At 44.0% G+C, this 16,255-nt stretch overlaps 5 protein-coding genes across 7 annotated transcripts in view; 4 read left to right on the top strand and 1 right to left on the bottom strand.

Moving 5' to 3' along the window:
- The first annotated feature begins 248 nt into the window (after positions 1-248).
- LOC6628068 (calcium load-activated calcium channel) lies at positions 249-1,122 on the top strand. Its single transcript, XM_002051501.4, has 3 exons — positions 249-406; positions 480-557; positions 629-1,122. The coding sequence occupies exons 1-3, from the start codon at positions 346-348 to the stop codon at positions 1,039-1,041; spliced, it is 552 nt and encodes a 183-aa protein (XP_002051537.1). The 5' UTR covers positions 249-345; the 3' UTR covers positions 1,042-1,122.
- l(2)37Bb (lethal (2) 37Bb) lies at positions 1,090-2,838 on the bottom strand. Its single transcript, XM_002051500.4, has 2 exons — positions 2,320-2,838; positions 1,090-2,258 (listed from the first exon to the last, which is right to left on the bottom strand). The coding sequence occupies exons 1-2, from the start codon at positions 2,704-2,706 to the stop codon at positions 1,113-1,115; spliced, it is 1,533 nt and encodes a 510-aa protein (XP_002051536.1). The 5' UTR covers positions 2,707-2,838; the 3' UTR covers positions 1,090-1,112.
- Positions 2,839-3,121: 283 nt separating this feature from the next.
- Rpn3 (regulatory particle non-ATPase 3) lies at positions 3,122-4,887 on the top strand. Its single transcript, XM_002051499.4, has 2 exons — positions 3,122-3,411; positions 3,479-4,887. Exons 1-2 carry the CDS (start codon positions 3,245-3,247, stop codon positions 4,797-4,799), a joined length of 1,488 nt encoding a protein of 495 aa, XP_002051535.1. The 5' UTR covers positions 3,122-3,244; the 3' UTR covers positions 4,800-4,887.
- A 365-nt stretch (positions 4,888-5,252) lies between these two features.
- LOC26531443 (myb-like protein AA) lies at positions 5,253-10,591 on the top strand. Its single transcript, XM_015173448.3, has 3 exons — positions 5,253-6,730; positions 7,255-7,731; positions 7,955-10,591. Exons 1-3 carry the CDS (start codon positions 6,026-6,028, stop codon positions 9,299-9,301), a joined length of 2,529 nt encoding a protein of 842 aa, XP_015028934.1. The 5' UTR covers positions 5,253-6,025; the 3' UTR covers positions 9,302-10,591.
- A 737-nt stretch (positions 10,592-11,328) lies between these two features.
- Positions 11,329-16,255, top strand: part of Phlpp (PH domain leucine-rich repeat protein phosphatase) — a 45,086-nt gene continuing 40,159 nt past the window's right edge. Inside the window, exons 1-5 of one of the 3 annotated variants that reach the window (XM_015172517.3) lie at positions 11,341-11,848; positions 11,976-12,351; positions 12,414-12,567; positions 12,726-14,149; positions 15,011-16,229. In XM_015172517.3, coding sequence (XP_015028003.1) covers positions 12,016-12,351; positions 12,414-12,567; positions 12,726-14,149; positions 15,011-16,066 — 2,970 coding nt within the window. In that variant the 5' untranslated portion in view covers positions 11,341-11,848; positions 11,976-12,015 and the 3' untranslated portion in view covers positions 16,067-16,229. Of the gene's footprint in view, positions 12,352-12,413; positions 12,568-12,725; positions 14,150-15,010; positions 16,230-16,255 lie in introns of those variants that run through there. The other 2 variants (XM_002051498.4, XR_011416560.1) reach the window with 2 other exon arrangements.

A 16,255-nucleotide genomic window follows, 5' to 3' on the forward strand; every position in this document is an offset into this window, starting at 1 on the left:
GTAGGATTCTTAAAATAATATATCATATATAATATATTTACCATTTTGTAATAGTTATCTTTAGAATTGTTGTAGAGATGGTTTTCTATACATTGCAAGCTACTTCTGATATTACTTTTAAAGAAATTCTAAATTAAGAAATAAGAAAAATGCGAAAGGGTTTACCAAATAATTGAAAAGTGTAAGTTAAACAGTTCAAAATTCGCTCCTAAAGTACTCATTTCACACAGCAAACAAGTATCGATTTCCTTGTACAGCTGTATTTCGATAACATTATGTCGGTCACTTGTGTTCCAATCGGTATCGAATTAATTCATTAAAATTTTACTTTAGAATAGAAAAAAAATGTGGTCTGACACGTTTTTAATTGTATTTATATCAATATGCACCGCATTTTTGGGAGAGGGTATGTATTTAATAGAAAGCTAGATATTGACGCTATGAAAAAAAGTGAACAATGTACACGTATTCATTTATAGGACTTACTTGGCTGCTGGTCTACCGCACCGAAAAATATCAGAGGCTAAAGACAGAGGTGGATAAACAGAGTAAAAAGTGTAAGTAGCTAGAAACATAAGTTTTCATTTAATTATGCTGGATAACTATAAGTCGCGCGACATCAATTTAGTGGAGCGACGCAAGGAAACACATGGAGATTCGTTGGACAAATCGGTGAAAAAGAAAATCGAGCGGTATGAGGAGAAACTGAAGAACAACAATCGTGACCTGTCGCTGGTCAAAATGAAATCTATGTTTGCCACGGGATTCGCATTTACCGCTCTGTTGAGCATGTTCAATAGCATATTTGATGGACGCGTTGTGGCACAATTGCCTTTTACGCCCATCTCCTGGATACAGGGTCTGAGCCATCGGAATCTGTCCGGCGATGATTACACCGACTGTTCCTTCATCTTCCTTTATATACTCTGCACCATGTCAATACGCCAGAACATACAGAAGCTGTTGGGCTTTGCGCCATCGCGTGCGGCTAGCAAACAGGGCGGCGGACTGTTTGGCCCAGCACCAGGCCAATTTAAATAATAGGATTTTGCGTTGGCTTTTTTTTTTTTGTAGCGAAAATTTCATTGGTTTCAGAAGTAATAAATTACAATTTAATTTAAAGCATTAAACTCATACATAGGCTTATCTACAATTAAGCGATCAAAACTCAAACGGGATAAATCCAACGTGCGAAACTGCCCGTCCATAATAAGCTCGGAGATGGCACGACCCAACGCCGGCGTTTGCTGTATGCCCTGCCCACTGAAGCCGCTGGCAATATACAGATTATGATAATATGGATGCGCGCCCAAAATGCCATTCTCATCGTACACGTTGTAGTCGTAGAGCCCGGCCAAACTATTAACCACTTGAGCGGAAGCAAAAGCCGGCACACGTTCGATGAGGCCCGGTCTAATCTTCGTATCAAAATATGTTGGATCTATATCTAAATTATCGCTGTTGACTTCCTCGCCAGGCAGTGCATTGTGACCGCACACATAGTTTCCACCCAGGCCCAGTCGACGTATAAATGTGCCCGCTGTGTCCACGATCATGGGCATTGCCATGCCGGGCGCATTTTGCTCCTGCGTGCTTATCTTGTACATATAACGCTTGCGCGCATCTATAGGCAGGGGCACACGCAATATGCCCGCCTCCCGGCCAATATGCGCTAGCCGTGCTACTTTGCTACTGTTGATGCCCGCCGCGATAACGCAAAGCGCGAACTTAATTGTGCTCTTCGAGCCGTCCGGCAGTTGTACGACCACCTTGTCCAAACTGTGATAGCTGCCGTCATTGGAGCCCGTGAGAATGATATCGTCTTGCCTCTTGAACACAAAATCGACGACTTCGCCATTCACAAAGTGCCCGCCATAGCCACAGGCAGCACGTTTATAATTTGATAACAGCGCCCAGGGATCAAACCAACCTTCGCGCTCCAGTCCAACGCAGCCAAGTGCAATGCCCTCGGTATTCAGCCAAGGAAATCTAGAGGCCAAACGTTCCGACGTCAGCAGCTCGTTGCGTGCGCCCAGCTCATTCTGTAGCTGAGATGTTTCCTTAAGCATCTGCGCATCCGCTTCGTTAGCAAGGACCAGCTGGCCATGTGGCGTATATTTGAGCGGTATATCGGTGCCAAAGTGTTCTGCAGCATCGCGCAGAAACTCGGCACCAAACAGCGACATTTGTATGTTCTCCGGCAGGGAAAAGTGATGGGAGAGGCCATTGATGGACACATGTGTTGCGCACCGCTTATGCTGGAATTACATAAAAGCTGAATACAGTTGGCTGTTTCTTCAGTGGAATACAGACACAAACCTGCTCATCTTTTTCCACTACAACCACGTTGAGGCCATCGCGGGCCTTCTGCTTGAGCCAATAGGCTATGGAGCTGCCAATGCCGCCGCCTCCGATAATGAGCACATCGCAGTGTGTTTGGAATTCGTCTACGTTTCCCTTGTCGCCGCCAAAGTTGAATTTTCTGCTTGTGGCAATGGGCTGTGGCTTATCCTCGTCCTCGTACTTGTCATCCTTGGGCACAAAGAATTCCTTAATCTTGCGCATATCATTGCCAAGCAAACGGAATGTGCGCCTTATAGGATGTTTATCGTTTGGATCGTTGCCGTCAGGCGTGTTCGATCCGGCTGAGTAGGCACGTTGTAGTGGCGCTTGAAGCTGGCGCATAACATGTCGGCAACGTAGCATATTTGTATAAATTTCTGTTCACTGAATGATAATTGAGTTTAGTTTATTTTAATTCATAAATTTTATTTATTGTTATGCTATATCATAACGTTCAGTGAAAAAAACAGCTGTTGAGTGGTTCTGATTGGAGTTACTCGTTTCACTGTTAACTTAACAGTCGGCAAAAATGTTACTAACAGCGCTCACAGCTAATTGCCGCTTGGAAAAATGAATATGTGCCAAAAATTGTATTATCATGAGAATGTTTTATTCGAAAGAACACTTACATGATAACTACATATTTCCAAGTACTTTATTTTGAAATCTTAATTTGCATATTAACATAAATATATGGCAGCCGTGGCTGATTTTGCACAGAGATATATCGATAGCTGTGACTTTAACATAGCGTCAGAGTAACATGTAATACGTTTATCACAACTATCGGTCATCTCTAGAGCCTGGCATTACTTGGCAATTTTGTATGTCGAATTCGGAAGAAAATTAATATTAAAAAATACAAACAGTAATTATACGCAAATCGTGAGACTCTTATAAAATGACAAACGCTGCTACCGATGCTGTTACACAAGACGTTGAAATGGAGGTTGACGCAACACCCGAAACACTAGCTGACGAAAAGAAAAATCAGGATCTCGCTACTGTCCAGGAAATACGCGAGCAAATACGTCAGATAGAAAAGTCCGTGGCTTCTAAGGAATCGCGGTAAGTGGTCAATGGAGACGTTTTTAAGCTTCCAGCAAGCAAATATATAAAATAAAACCAAATTTAGTTTTATTCTTCGTGTGCTCCGCAATTTGCCTAACACACGACGTAAACTGAATGGCGTCGTCTTCCGGAACCTGGCACAGAGTATCTATCCAGTTGGCGCCGATCGTGAGTCAGCGTTGTCTCTGACACCAGCAGTGGAAAAAGATGCCACCGAATTGCCCGATGTGGCCAAAAAGCAGGTGGCCACAAAAGCACCCATTGCCGAGGTGGATGCGTATTTCTATCTGCTGTTGCTGGTCAAATTGATAGATGCAAGCGATTTGAAACGCGCTGGCGTTTGCTCGGAGGCTCTTATGTCCAAAATATCGATACAAAATCGTCGGACATTGGATCTGATTGGCGCAAAGTCATATTTTTACCATTCACGCGTCGCGGAGCTTAACAATGCCCTGGAGGGCATACGCGCCTTTTTGCATGCCCGCCTGCGAACCGCAACGCTGCGCAATGATTTCGAGGGACAGGCGGTGCTTCTGAATTGTCTGCTGCGTAACTATTTGCATTATGCGCTGTATGACCAGGCCGATAAGCTGGTCAAGAAGTCTGTATACCCGGAGTCGGCCAGCAACAATGAATGGGCGCGTTTCCTTTATTACTTGGGTCGCATCAAGGCCGCCAAGCTGGAGTATAGCGATGCGCACAAGCATCTGGTGCAGGCTTTGCGCAAATCTCCGCAGCATGCCGCGATTGGATTCCGTCAGACTGTTCAGAAGCTGATTATAGTTGTGGAGCTGTTGCTGGGCAACATACCGGAACGTGTGGTATTCCGCCAGGCGGGTTTGCGCCAATCTCTGGGTCCGTATTTCCAGCTCACACAGGCTGTGCGGCTGGGTAATCTAAAGCGTTTCGGTGATGTTGTGTCACAGTTTGGACCCAAATTCCAGATGGATCACACATTTACGCTAATCATACGACTGCGCCACAATGTCATCAAGACGGCCATTCGCTCCATTGGACTGTCCTATTCGCGCATCTCACCCAAGGATATAGCTAAGCGTTTGATGCTTGACTCGGCCGAGGATGCTGAATTTATTGTGTCCAAGGCCATACGTGATGGTGTCATTGAAGCCACCTTGGATCCCGCCCAGAATTATATGCGCAGCAAGGAGAGCACCGATATTTATAGCACACGCGAACCTCAATTGGCTTTCCATGAGCGCATCTCCTTTTGCTTGAACCTACACAATCAGAGCGTTAAGGCCATGCGTTATCCTCCCAAATCGTACGGCAAGGACTTGGAGAGCGCCGAGGAACGACGCGAACGCGAACAGCAGGATTTGGAGTTGGCCAAGGAGATGGCCGAAGATGATGAAGATGGTTTCTAAGCGCATGCTATGCACTCAAACATATATTAATATTTCATAGATGTGTGAACCAATTAACATAATAAAATTCATTTTCCAAATTTGTAAACTTGGACGACATAAATGTTATCAAGAAAGATTAGTATAATGTATTGCGGTATTTTCCAAAAATTTGGATAAGTCAAGTTAAAGTGCTGTAAAGTATGCGTTGAGTGTGTTGCTAAACGTCGAAACGAAAACGAAAATTTGTGTTTAATCAATATATAACTATTGAAACATTATTTCCGTTCAAATACATGGCATTATATACAGCGCATACATAATTAACTAATTTAACTATGAGCTAGCATTAAGATTTTAAAATAAGGACATAAATGTAGATCAAAACTATTCATAATTGTGTGTGGCGGCCATGCCCTATCGATAGTTACGCATGCTGCAAAGAGAAAAACCTATCGAGCATTTGCAAATAATCGATACATCTTTGCAATATCAACAACCCTATCTAGTTGCATTATTCTTGGAGCAGAAAGCAGAAAATTTTGTGAAAACACACCACGCAGCGAAAAATGTAAAGTGCGCAAATGGTAAAAAATAACAAAAAACAAAGTATGAGCTTGCAAATTGTGTTCAGATAGATAAAAAGCAGTGCATGTGCGCGTTTATAGTAGAAAAACTACATGCAAGTAACCAGCAGCCACAGCATTCTGTGGCAGCGACGAGTCGTCCAGTAGCAGCGAGTAAATTGTGGAGTCTCTCTGGCCACATTGATGCAGCAGCGCCCGCAAATGTATGCGACAAACTAGTAGTGGGCAGCAGTAGCAGCAACAGCAGCAGCAGTCGCAGTCGTTGTCGTCTTTGTGAAGCGTCAAGCGCAAAAAAAAAAAATAGAAAAGGAAAAAGTAAACGCCAAAACAAGAGAGTGAAAAACGTGCGTAAAAGTTAATTAGCTGCCGCCAAGCAACGAGCAAACGCAGAAGCGAGTGGAGGAGCAACAGCAGCAGCTGCTGCTCTATACAAATCGACAATCGACGTTGTTGTTGTTGTGTTTATTATTGTTGTTGCTGTTCTTGTGGTTTTTGCACCCACCACACGTAACTAGAGCAGCAGCCACTATACACACACACACACACACACGCACAGGCACACAAATACACATACACACAAAGGCACACACACACCCCTACATATAAACACTCCAGGCTAGACTTCGTAGTAGATGCGTGCGTGCCACAACAAAATTGGAAATGATTTGTCCAAAAGACGTCCTACAGTGGTTTAAGACTCTGGAGAGCTACAATCGCATCGATACCATGTGTTCACTGTTCGAGGCATGCCTGCCGTTTGAGTTGCGCTTCCTGGGCACCTGTCTGGAGGAGCTCGGTCGGCGTGATTCACCTGAATTGCGGGGCATGGAGTTGCGCGCCAATAATCCGCAGGATTTGGCTGCCGACATGTACAATTGCCAGAAGGGCGAGCCAACAGATAAGAAGATTCGCCGCAAGATGGCGCTCTATTTGGCGCTTATACGTGCCTGCAATCGGAATTGTGTGACCGAAATCTTTCGCACCCTCGAATGCTGGGGGGAGCGCGATTTTGCCAGCATTAACGATCAGGATACGTTCCTGGAGCTGTTACTCGTCTATACAATGGCTGCAAAACATCCGGTCTTCTCCTATCACCAGAACACCAAATGCGGCGAAATACTGGCCAAGATTAAGGAAATCAAGCGTATGGCGGATGAATCAACGCAAATCATAAACCAACAGCAGCAGCAGCAACAGCAACAACAGCAACAACAGCCACAACAGCCACAGGCGGCGCATCCACAGCACTTGCTTCAGCAGCAACAGCAGCAGCCACCGCCGCCGCCTTTTCATCATCCCATGGTGCAAATGATGCAATCGCAGCCGGTGAACCCGCCCATACTGTTCCCACAGCCTTGGACCAAGGTAAGTAATCAGTTTCTTTTTTCAATGGTTTTAGCCATTTGTAATACAGTAAAAGCTCTACTAACGGACGAATTCTCGAATATGACATCAATTTCATAAAAAATATAATTATATATTTGTCTTCATTATTAACAGGCGAATCGATATAGTCATGTCCGCCTAACTGCAAGTTAGTCTCCTAGTTTTACTTTGTTTGTAACTTGCTATAGATCCGTCTTAATGCATTGGATTGTATATATGTCTGAGTTGGCCGGATCGGATGGAATATACATCATATATTCATGGAACCGATCGTTCGAATATGAAGTCTTTTAGTATTGACCACTTTATTGCTTTTCAAACAATACCAAACTTTCAATTTCTTGTATACAATGCTAATTATATTATATGTACTATCTCATGTAGTTCCCACTGAGAAGTGGAAACGTAGTTATCTGACCAAAAAAGAGCTTTCACTGTTCTGCAAATGATCTGATTTGCTAACTATTCTCTTTCTTACAATTTTGAATCCCCTCCATTTGCAGCTAATGGCCGGCGCAGACGTTGACGGCATGCAGCATTTGATGCAATCTAACATCACCATTCCAGACACAAATGCCATTGCTGCAGCGGCGGCCAACGCTTGGTGTATGCGGAACATGTATGCAGTGCCGCCGCCGCCTCAGCCACAGAGCCTGGATCATCAGGTGCCGCCGCAAGCCAGCTCGCCCATGCTAAGCAGCCAGCAGTCATCGCCGTCGAGCAGTCGCACCACCAGTCCTCAGCGTGAACGCGGCAGTAGTGCTCCACTGCAGCAGCAGCAGCAACAGCAGCAACAGCAACAGCAACAGCAGCAGCAGCAGCAGCAGCAGCAGCAGCTGCGCAGCTTGCCACAACGTTTGGCGGCCGGCATCAAGCATACGCGTCGACCCTCTGTGGAGACAACGCCACCGCCAACGTCAACGTCCGTTGGCAGCGTAGACGTCAATTTGACGTCGCAGCACGTCAAGCATTTCGACGAGGTGAGTCCAAGAATCAAGGCTTTTAAGCATGGATCGTTTGTGATCAAAAGATGACATAATATGGTCTGGTCAATCTCCGAGTCCGCAATAACTACAGTTTTTATAAAACTAGGTTCTTCCATGTCAAATTTAAATTATAACTTAGGGCTTTGCATTAATCAACTGTATATATACAAACATAATTATAATTATTAATTATATATTTTCATATTAATTCTTGCAGGGCATCAGTGATGGCGGCGGCAACAGCCTGTCCAGTATTATACGCAACGCAAGTTATCCACGTGTGGCACATCAGCGTATCAATGCGAATGCGTATATGCCCTCACACCAGCAGCAGCAACAGTCGCCGGTAAGTCAAGATGCACAGCAGCAGCAACAGCAGCAGGCGCATTATCAGATGAACAGCTACATCAAACCGAGCACACTTGCCCAGACGATGCATAATATGCATATAAATGATGATGGCAGCGGCTCGTCGCGTATGAATTCTTGTAAAAGTGCAGCCACGACCAGCAGCGAGTCCGGCTGCTCGAATGGTTCGTGCGGCGAGACAACGCCACCGGAAACGCCCACACCCACGCTGACCAACCATACAGTGGGCATCAGTTATCAGCAGCAGCAGCAGCAGCAGCAGCAAAAGCATCATCTTAGCAACAAGCAGCAGCAGCAGCTCAGCCTGCAGCAGCGTCTGAATGGGCGCAACGGTGTGGAAAAGAGCTATCAGCAAATCTATGCGACGAGCAATCCCAGCGAGGCTCCGACATTGCAGCAGCAGCAGGCGCTGCTCATAAGTCCGTCTGCAGTTAATGCGCCGACAACAACGGTGCTGTTGCAGCCACAACAACAGCAGCAGCAGCAGCAACAACAACAACAGCAACAACCGCAGCAACCACCGCCAACTGCCGCAGCGTATAATACAGCCACATATTCATATCATACGGCAAGCGGACGTGGACCGCCACCGACGTTGATAAAGGCGCATCATGCGCCGCCGCCGCATACGCTGCACAGTTCCTTTCGGTTTTCGTTGCCACCGCCGCATAACAGTGAGCTAATATATCCGGCATATCATGCCGGCCTGGCGTACCCGCCCGTGCCCGTTACAGCAACGCCAGCGGGCGCGCCCCCTTCTGTTGTAACGGCGGCACAATTGGGTCGCAATTCGGCGGCGGTCATCAGCACGAATGCGGTCACAGTGCAAACGCAAACGCCCGCCCCTCAGCAGCAGCAGCAGCAACAGTTGCTGGCCGCAACAGTTGCCGCAGCGCCATACAGCACGCTAACTGTTTGTCCCATAACCGGAGCGAGCAGCGGTGTCGCCCAGAAGATCATCTCCTGCTATAATTGCGGTTCACAGACGCACAGCGGCCGGGACTGCCAGGAGGCGTCCATGGAGGATGTGACGCGCAGTGCCAACTACAAGCTGGACTATAGTACATCCAATAATCCGGGCAGCATGGATGGCCCCAATCTAACGGAACACAAGGATGTTGGCAATATGCTTAAGAATGTGCCAGCGACGACGCCAACGGCAACGGCAGCGGCATTGACCAGCATGGGCAAATAAGCCATGTATATTAAAATCACAGACACCCCCCCTTCCCCTACCCCCACACACACCTATACACATATATATATATATATATAATTAATACATATATATATATATATATATAATTAATACTTATTGTAATTCTTAACTACTTACACAATTGAACATTTATAGCGTTTGTAAAAGTGCGGAAATCAAATTTCACGCCTTTAGCCACGTCTCTTAGCTTAAGACATTTTTGCAAATTGCGTTAGCCAGAACAAGTCGCCTATAACTAAAAAAAAAAAAAAACAAAAAGATAAAAATAACAAAAAAAATTACAAAACAATTAACAACCTTGCAGATCACAGGGAAATTATGCAGACAGTAAATGTAGTTATATATATATATATAAAATACTATATCTATGTATAATGCGAGCCCTTATACGAATATTTCTTATATTTTAGTTATACGCATAAAAAAAGAAGAAGCAAAAACAGTTTACTTTACGAGAAGCGATCAAACGGTAGTTAAAGCAGCTGTTAAATGAAGCAATAGATGTAAAACGAAAAGATTTCAATTGACATTTGTAAGTTAGCAGCAGGACTTCACGCAATTTATGTTTGTGACGTAACAAATATCTATGTGTAATTGCGTGCGTAATGTATGGGAAAAAAAATTATAGTTTTAAGCGCAAAACGGATATAAGAAGAAATACAAGAAAACATAAGCAAAAAGCAAGTAAAACCACAATTTTAGCATTACAATAATATGTTAGCAAATACCCGACAAATGTGTATAAACAAAAAGAGCGTAGTGTAGCACACACACACACACACACTCACACCATACTCGCGCACGCACACGCACTTAACTCTTAATTGAGAGTGAGAGCGCGCGCGCGAGTGAGAGAGAATGTGCTTAGTTAACGTTAACTATTAATCTAATTATAACTACAATTTTTCATACTAGTAATTATTTATTTTTGCTGCTTCTTTGTTTAAACAGATTTTAGAATTGGTTTTTACATTGTATTATATAGATTATGATATATATATATATGTGTGCGTATACACATATACATATATACCTACACAAAACATATATAATAGAATATGGCGTATATTATGTATAAAACGCGTTACTTTATTTTTTTTTATATTAATATAACCTCGTACTTGACCATAGGTAATGCAAAAACAATACGTATAAAAATATATGTATATATAGAGTTAATTTATGGCCAAGTTGAGATTTATGTAATGGCTTAGATCACGCCCACAGTTAGAACCTAAATGCCTGCGTTTTTTTTTTTTTTGTTTTGGTTACGTTATGTAAAAAACGTTGTTACCTTTTTTATGGAGCAAAAACCTACAAAAAAAAAAAAACGAAATTAAGAAGAAAAACAAATGCAAATCATCCAGCAAAAACAAAAACAAAAACAAACAATATTGAAATGAAATGAAATACATTATTAAAAGAGTTTCTGCTAATGCGTAAGTGCATGACAAATGATTATTATATTTCAGTGAAAAATAAAAAACAAATTGTTTCTTAAATTCGTGTAAACAAAAAAAAAACACAAAGCTAAAAGACAAATGCCTTTTTTTTTTTGTACTATCATTCATTCTCATTTAACTATATCATACCTTGAAAATTTGTAGATATACGATATCTAAAAGCCATTCTCCATTCATTGTTAAAAAGCTGTGTCAAATTAAAGTTGTAATACACAACAACGTATATGTATATAAGTACTGTACCTATGTATATGTATAGCTATTTCAAGACAACCAGTGCATGGTGAGTATGGATCTTGAGAGCTCTCGCGCTCCCCAATACTTTGGGGGCTAAGCTAAACTCCATTTAGAGTGCACGTTCGATATGCAGACTTGACGAATGGCTCTGCTCTGGCCTGGCGGACATTCATTTTTGTGAGCAACCCCTTTTAAGTACAGTAAATACTGACTAAGTGTAACATTTAGATTTTATGTTAACTTTTAAGCAGTTTAATTTAAAGTATTTTTTTTTAAATTAATCAGGATCTTATTTTATTACTGTCTAATAAACAATTTCGTGTTTGCAGATTCAAATACATTCTGCAAATACATGTTTTATTGGACTATATATACGTATCTATACATAATTATATATTTATCCATTAGATTAGATTAGCTTAGATCAGAAAAAGTCGACTCCGACCATATAGGATATATGCCATATAAATATCTGCTAGGCTAGTTTTAATTATTATTTGAATATAGTTAAACTCAAGTTTAATATAAGGAGAGTGCACTGTATTTCGGAAACAAGACATAATTGTTGCGCCAGAGCTCTCGTATGGCACACACAATCGAAAAGCTGCTTAGACACATCGTCGTATTGCAACGAACCCATGAAAAGCATATGAGGACGGGGGAGAGTTGGAACGGCAACCGTGGCGTTCTCTCAAGCGTTACAGTTTTGGCTTGTCGTAACGGCAAGTAGTCTTCAGTTGTGCATAGACCTGGATCCGGTGTAGATTGTCTTGTCTGGAGGCAGATCTTGAGATTAACATTGTTTTAAATACTTGGATAAAAGGTTAAAAATTATTTCATAATCGTATTATATGCAATGCAATTAAGATATTTCGTATGTGTGCTCGTCGAGTGAAAATTTAGTTCTGGAGTTATTTGTATAATCATATCCAATTTTGCTGGTGCTTTAGCTCAGTTTTGGCCGTTTTGGCTCGGCGTGTTTGTTCATGCATGCAGTGTGGTAAGTTGTTACCACTCGGACCTTACCTCCGCCCGGAAAAACGTAAACGTAGACAAACAATGCTTAAGGCCGTAAAGAAAACGACCGAGGTAAACAAATCGAAATTAAAAGTTACGGCCAGCAATGTCAACGAGAACAACAGCAACAACAACAACAACAACAATAATAGTAAAGACAACGACAGCAACACCTCTGAACTGGCCATAAAACGCGGCTCCATCTCTGGCCAAAAGCCAGAAGGCAGCCCAAATGACAGTCCCCCCCTAAAGAAACTCAGCCTGAAGGGCAACCAACTCTGTGGCAGCATTTTAATAGGCAACTACAACGTAAGCAAAGATCATGCCACATATAAAGATGTTTCATCTGTTAATTAACTCTGATTTTACAGTACCTAACACAATTGGAGGTGTGCGAGAACGAAATGGAAGTCTTGGATCTGAGCACCTTGGCACAATTGGAAACATTGAAATGCAGTCGAAACAAGCTAATTGAGCTAATTATAAATGGCACCAATCTGCAGACACTTATAGCGGATCATAACTGTATGTATCGGAGGTTCTGGTTGGTTTAATGCAAGTGGAGTTGAAAATGTTGAAGAATTTTTAAACTTGGTTAATGTTAAAAACATGCAAAAACTCCAACTGCATTTGGCCCCATAGTTTCTGTGTATATCTTGCTAATTGCTTGTTCTACTTTAAAGGTCTGCAGAGCATCTCCATATCGAAGTCGGTGCCATTGAAGCTGCTGCATCTGGACATCTCGCACAATTACCTAAGCGCTTTGCCCCAGTGGATTGGTGGCTGTGTGGCTTTGGACACACTCATCGCTACGCACAATCACTTGAGCCACATTAGGGAACTGTTGAGAAATTATCGCATCAGCTGCCTGCGTACGCTGAACCTTTCGTACAATTCGCTGCAGCAGCTCGACTATCTGCCGGATGCTTTTTGCAGCGTGACGCAGTTGCAGCTGCAGAGCAACGAGCTGCAGCGCCTGCCGGACAACTTTTTTGCCGTAACCCATGCGCAGCTGAGCCAACTGAATGCCTCCTGCAATCGGCTAGGCCAATTGCCGCGCTACGAGCAGAACAATAATGCGGCGCTGGAGGAGCTCAGCCTGACGGCAAATCAGCTGAACGACAACATATTCGAGCCACTGTTACATGCGAGCCGGCTGAAAGTGCTGCGCCTAGCTCACAATCGCCTGGGCGTGCTTCCCGCGGAGTGTGTGCGCAACTGGCCGGAGCTGGAGGTATTGGTGCTATCTGGCAATATGCTGCAACAGCTGCCGGATCAGGTAGCCAGTCTGAGCCAGCTTCGGGTGCTGCGCTGCTGCAACAATCTGCTACTCAGCACGCCGCAGCTGGCAAAGCTGAGCAGGCTAAAGATACTGGACTTGGCGCATAATCATTTGGATCGCATTAATCTGCTGTCGCTGGTGCCTGCGCGCAATCTCAAGTACTTGGATCTGTCTGGCAATTTGCAGCTGCAGGTGGATGAGCAGCAGCTAAAGGTCTGCAAGACGCAAAGCCAGCGCGTCTGGAGCTTAGTCGATGTATCCGGCAATAATCGCGCCGAATTGCCCACCAGCACGCGACGCCTACCGTCAGAGTTTAACAAATCTGTGCACAAAGCCAAAACGCTGCCCTGGACCCTGGGCTTTGCCGAGACACCTGGTGAACTGCGCAAGCTGCTTGTCAGTCAGCTGCGTGTGAGTCAGCTTAATGGATGTGCAGATGAAGCGCTCTTGGGCATGTTTGAGTCGCAGAACGATGCTCGCCAGGCACAGCAAATGGCTCAACTGGTGCCCGGCCTGTTGAGGCAGGAGCAAACGCTAAAGGAGTCGCCGCTGAATGACTACATGAAGTACACACTGCTCTCGGCGCAGCGGCAATGCGGCGTTTGCCTGCGCAGCGCTACGCTCTTGCACCTGCTCCGGCAACCTTCCAAGGTGCGCGCCCTCAAGTCCAAGCGCTATGTGCTGCGACTAGCCCATCTGGGCCATTTCGAAGCGTATCTGGTGCGACGCACCACCCACCTGCGATTGACCGAGTCTGTAGCACACTGCGATGACCATAAACGTCTCACAGCTACACATACACTGCCAGATCCTGAACTGCTGGAGGTAAGTGCCAAAAAGTTTCTATTTTAAATGCCGATAACCCCTTCACGGGTTGCACTTAGCATGCTTACACATTTATTAGTGATGTGATCTATTAGTTTTATCATTGTCTATAAGAAAATCACACTGGTATTTGTTTGAAAAATGTTTTAAATGTGACTTATATCACGTCGATATAGCCATGTTAGTTTGTCCGATTTTCCGTTTCTATGGTAACTATAGAAAACCTCAGTCATTGTGAATCCTCATTAACGCTTGCATAGATTTGTCTTGGATGGCAGACAGAACCTATACAGCAGAAGCAAGAACATATATTTAAGATATCTTTCAACAACTCGCCGATGAGTAGCATCACAATTCTTCTCACATTCTTCTCACGGCATGCAAAAGATATTCGTCCCTGATTAAATTAATTAAGAAATGGTCGGGCTCATTATTTTGATGACTCGAACCAGTTTTTGGAAAAATGCGAAAAAGTGTCTACGAGTGTCTGCACATGAGCCAAAACTTGCTTCGAATTATCTCAGACTCCCGAATAGGACATTTCAGGCTGCTGGAATTAAAAATTGTGGAGGATGAAACGCAAAATCTGCTTTGAGAGCAAGGAAAATTTGGAGCACATTCTGGACATCCCCGTTCCAGCCTGTAATTTTCTCAGTTGGAGGATTATACCCTTGATATTTAAAAAATAGGTGGAGCCCTGATGCCAGGAAATGTTATTGCATTTTGGCATATGAAAGGATTGTATAAAAATCCTATAAACCAGATTTTCCCCATATACACAGATAGTCGCACTGCACTTGACTTACGCACTCTTGAAATGCTTATTGTTTTTACAATTAAAACATCTTAAACATCATGCAGATAACACTGAGCAACGATGATGAGTACCTGGTGCTGGGCAATGATCAGCTGTGGGCTGTGATGGACATTGGACGTGCCGCACGGGAGATACGTAAGGAGGAGAATGCGCTGCTGGCCGCCAAGCGGTTGCTGGAGATAGCTCAAAGCTTTGGCGCCACAGCGAATCTCAGTGTGATTGTGGTGCGGTTCAGTCACCTGAGCACCGATGTGGATCATTTGATTCGGGAGCTGAAGCAGAGTGTGCGTAAGAAGCCCGCGATAATAAGCCCGCAATCACCGCCGCCCAGCCTGTCCGTGAGCAAGCGCACCTGTTGTGATCGCAGCAATGCGTGCCGGCATCGTAATTTGGAGCAGGAGCTGCTGGCTGGACGCTCTTCGCCCAGCGGTCAGAGCAATCCGGATTTGTTAAGCAAAGATGTGGCCACTGTGGCCAAGGACGAGTTCATATTGGCGCATGCGCGTGTGCTGCAGGAGGAACAGCAGCTGGAAATGTTGGACGAGACGGAGTCGGTATTATCCGAAGAACAATTCAAATGTTGGGAATATATGCTGGAGCAGAACACCCAACTGCTGTTCGACAAGGAGCTGAATACAATATCAAAATCCTTTACCAAGCAGCGACTGCCCACAGCCGGCAACGATTGCAACGATCTGAAGTCGAATCTCATACGCAACGTGACCAACAAGTTCATCTCGAGCAGCACACCCCAGTTGACACAACCGCATCCTCCGTTGGCTGCCTATCAGCAGTTGAAGCAGCAGCTACCCACCGAACATTTTGGCAGCATGCGCTCCTTCCAGCAGTCTCCCAACTATGGCTACAATCTCTTTGATGGCAAGTCACGGGATGTCTATGCCAAGTTGGGCGGTGGACCACATGCCGCTTACTTTGGTTCCTTGCAGCGGCGCATGCCCTCTAATTTTGAGTATGATTTCCCTGTCACGCAGGAGAGAGATCATAATATTTTGGATGAGGAGGAGTTGGACGAGGATGGCTTTACGGAGCATGAGAGTCGCATGCGTAAATATTGGGGCGTTGCAACCACTGAGCTGTAAGCGACGGCGGAAAAACAAATTTTGCATTATATCAACATCTTATCTGCTATAATTGGAGATTATCTTATAAAATATGCAATTCATATTAGGAGAGCCGGATGCACAGTTGAATATAACTAATTAAAGCCTTATTAAATAAAAATTATAGTTATTATAGAAAGTTTATTATCCTTATTATTATCATTACCA

Source organism: Drosophila virilis, chromosome 4, assembly GCF_030788295.1.
Source record: "Drosophila virilis strain 15010-1051.87 chromosome 4, Dvir_AGI_RSII-ME, whole genome shotgun sequence".
NCBI lineage: Eukaryota > Metazoa > Arthropoda > Insecta > Diptera > Drosophilidae > Drosophila > Drosophila virilis.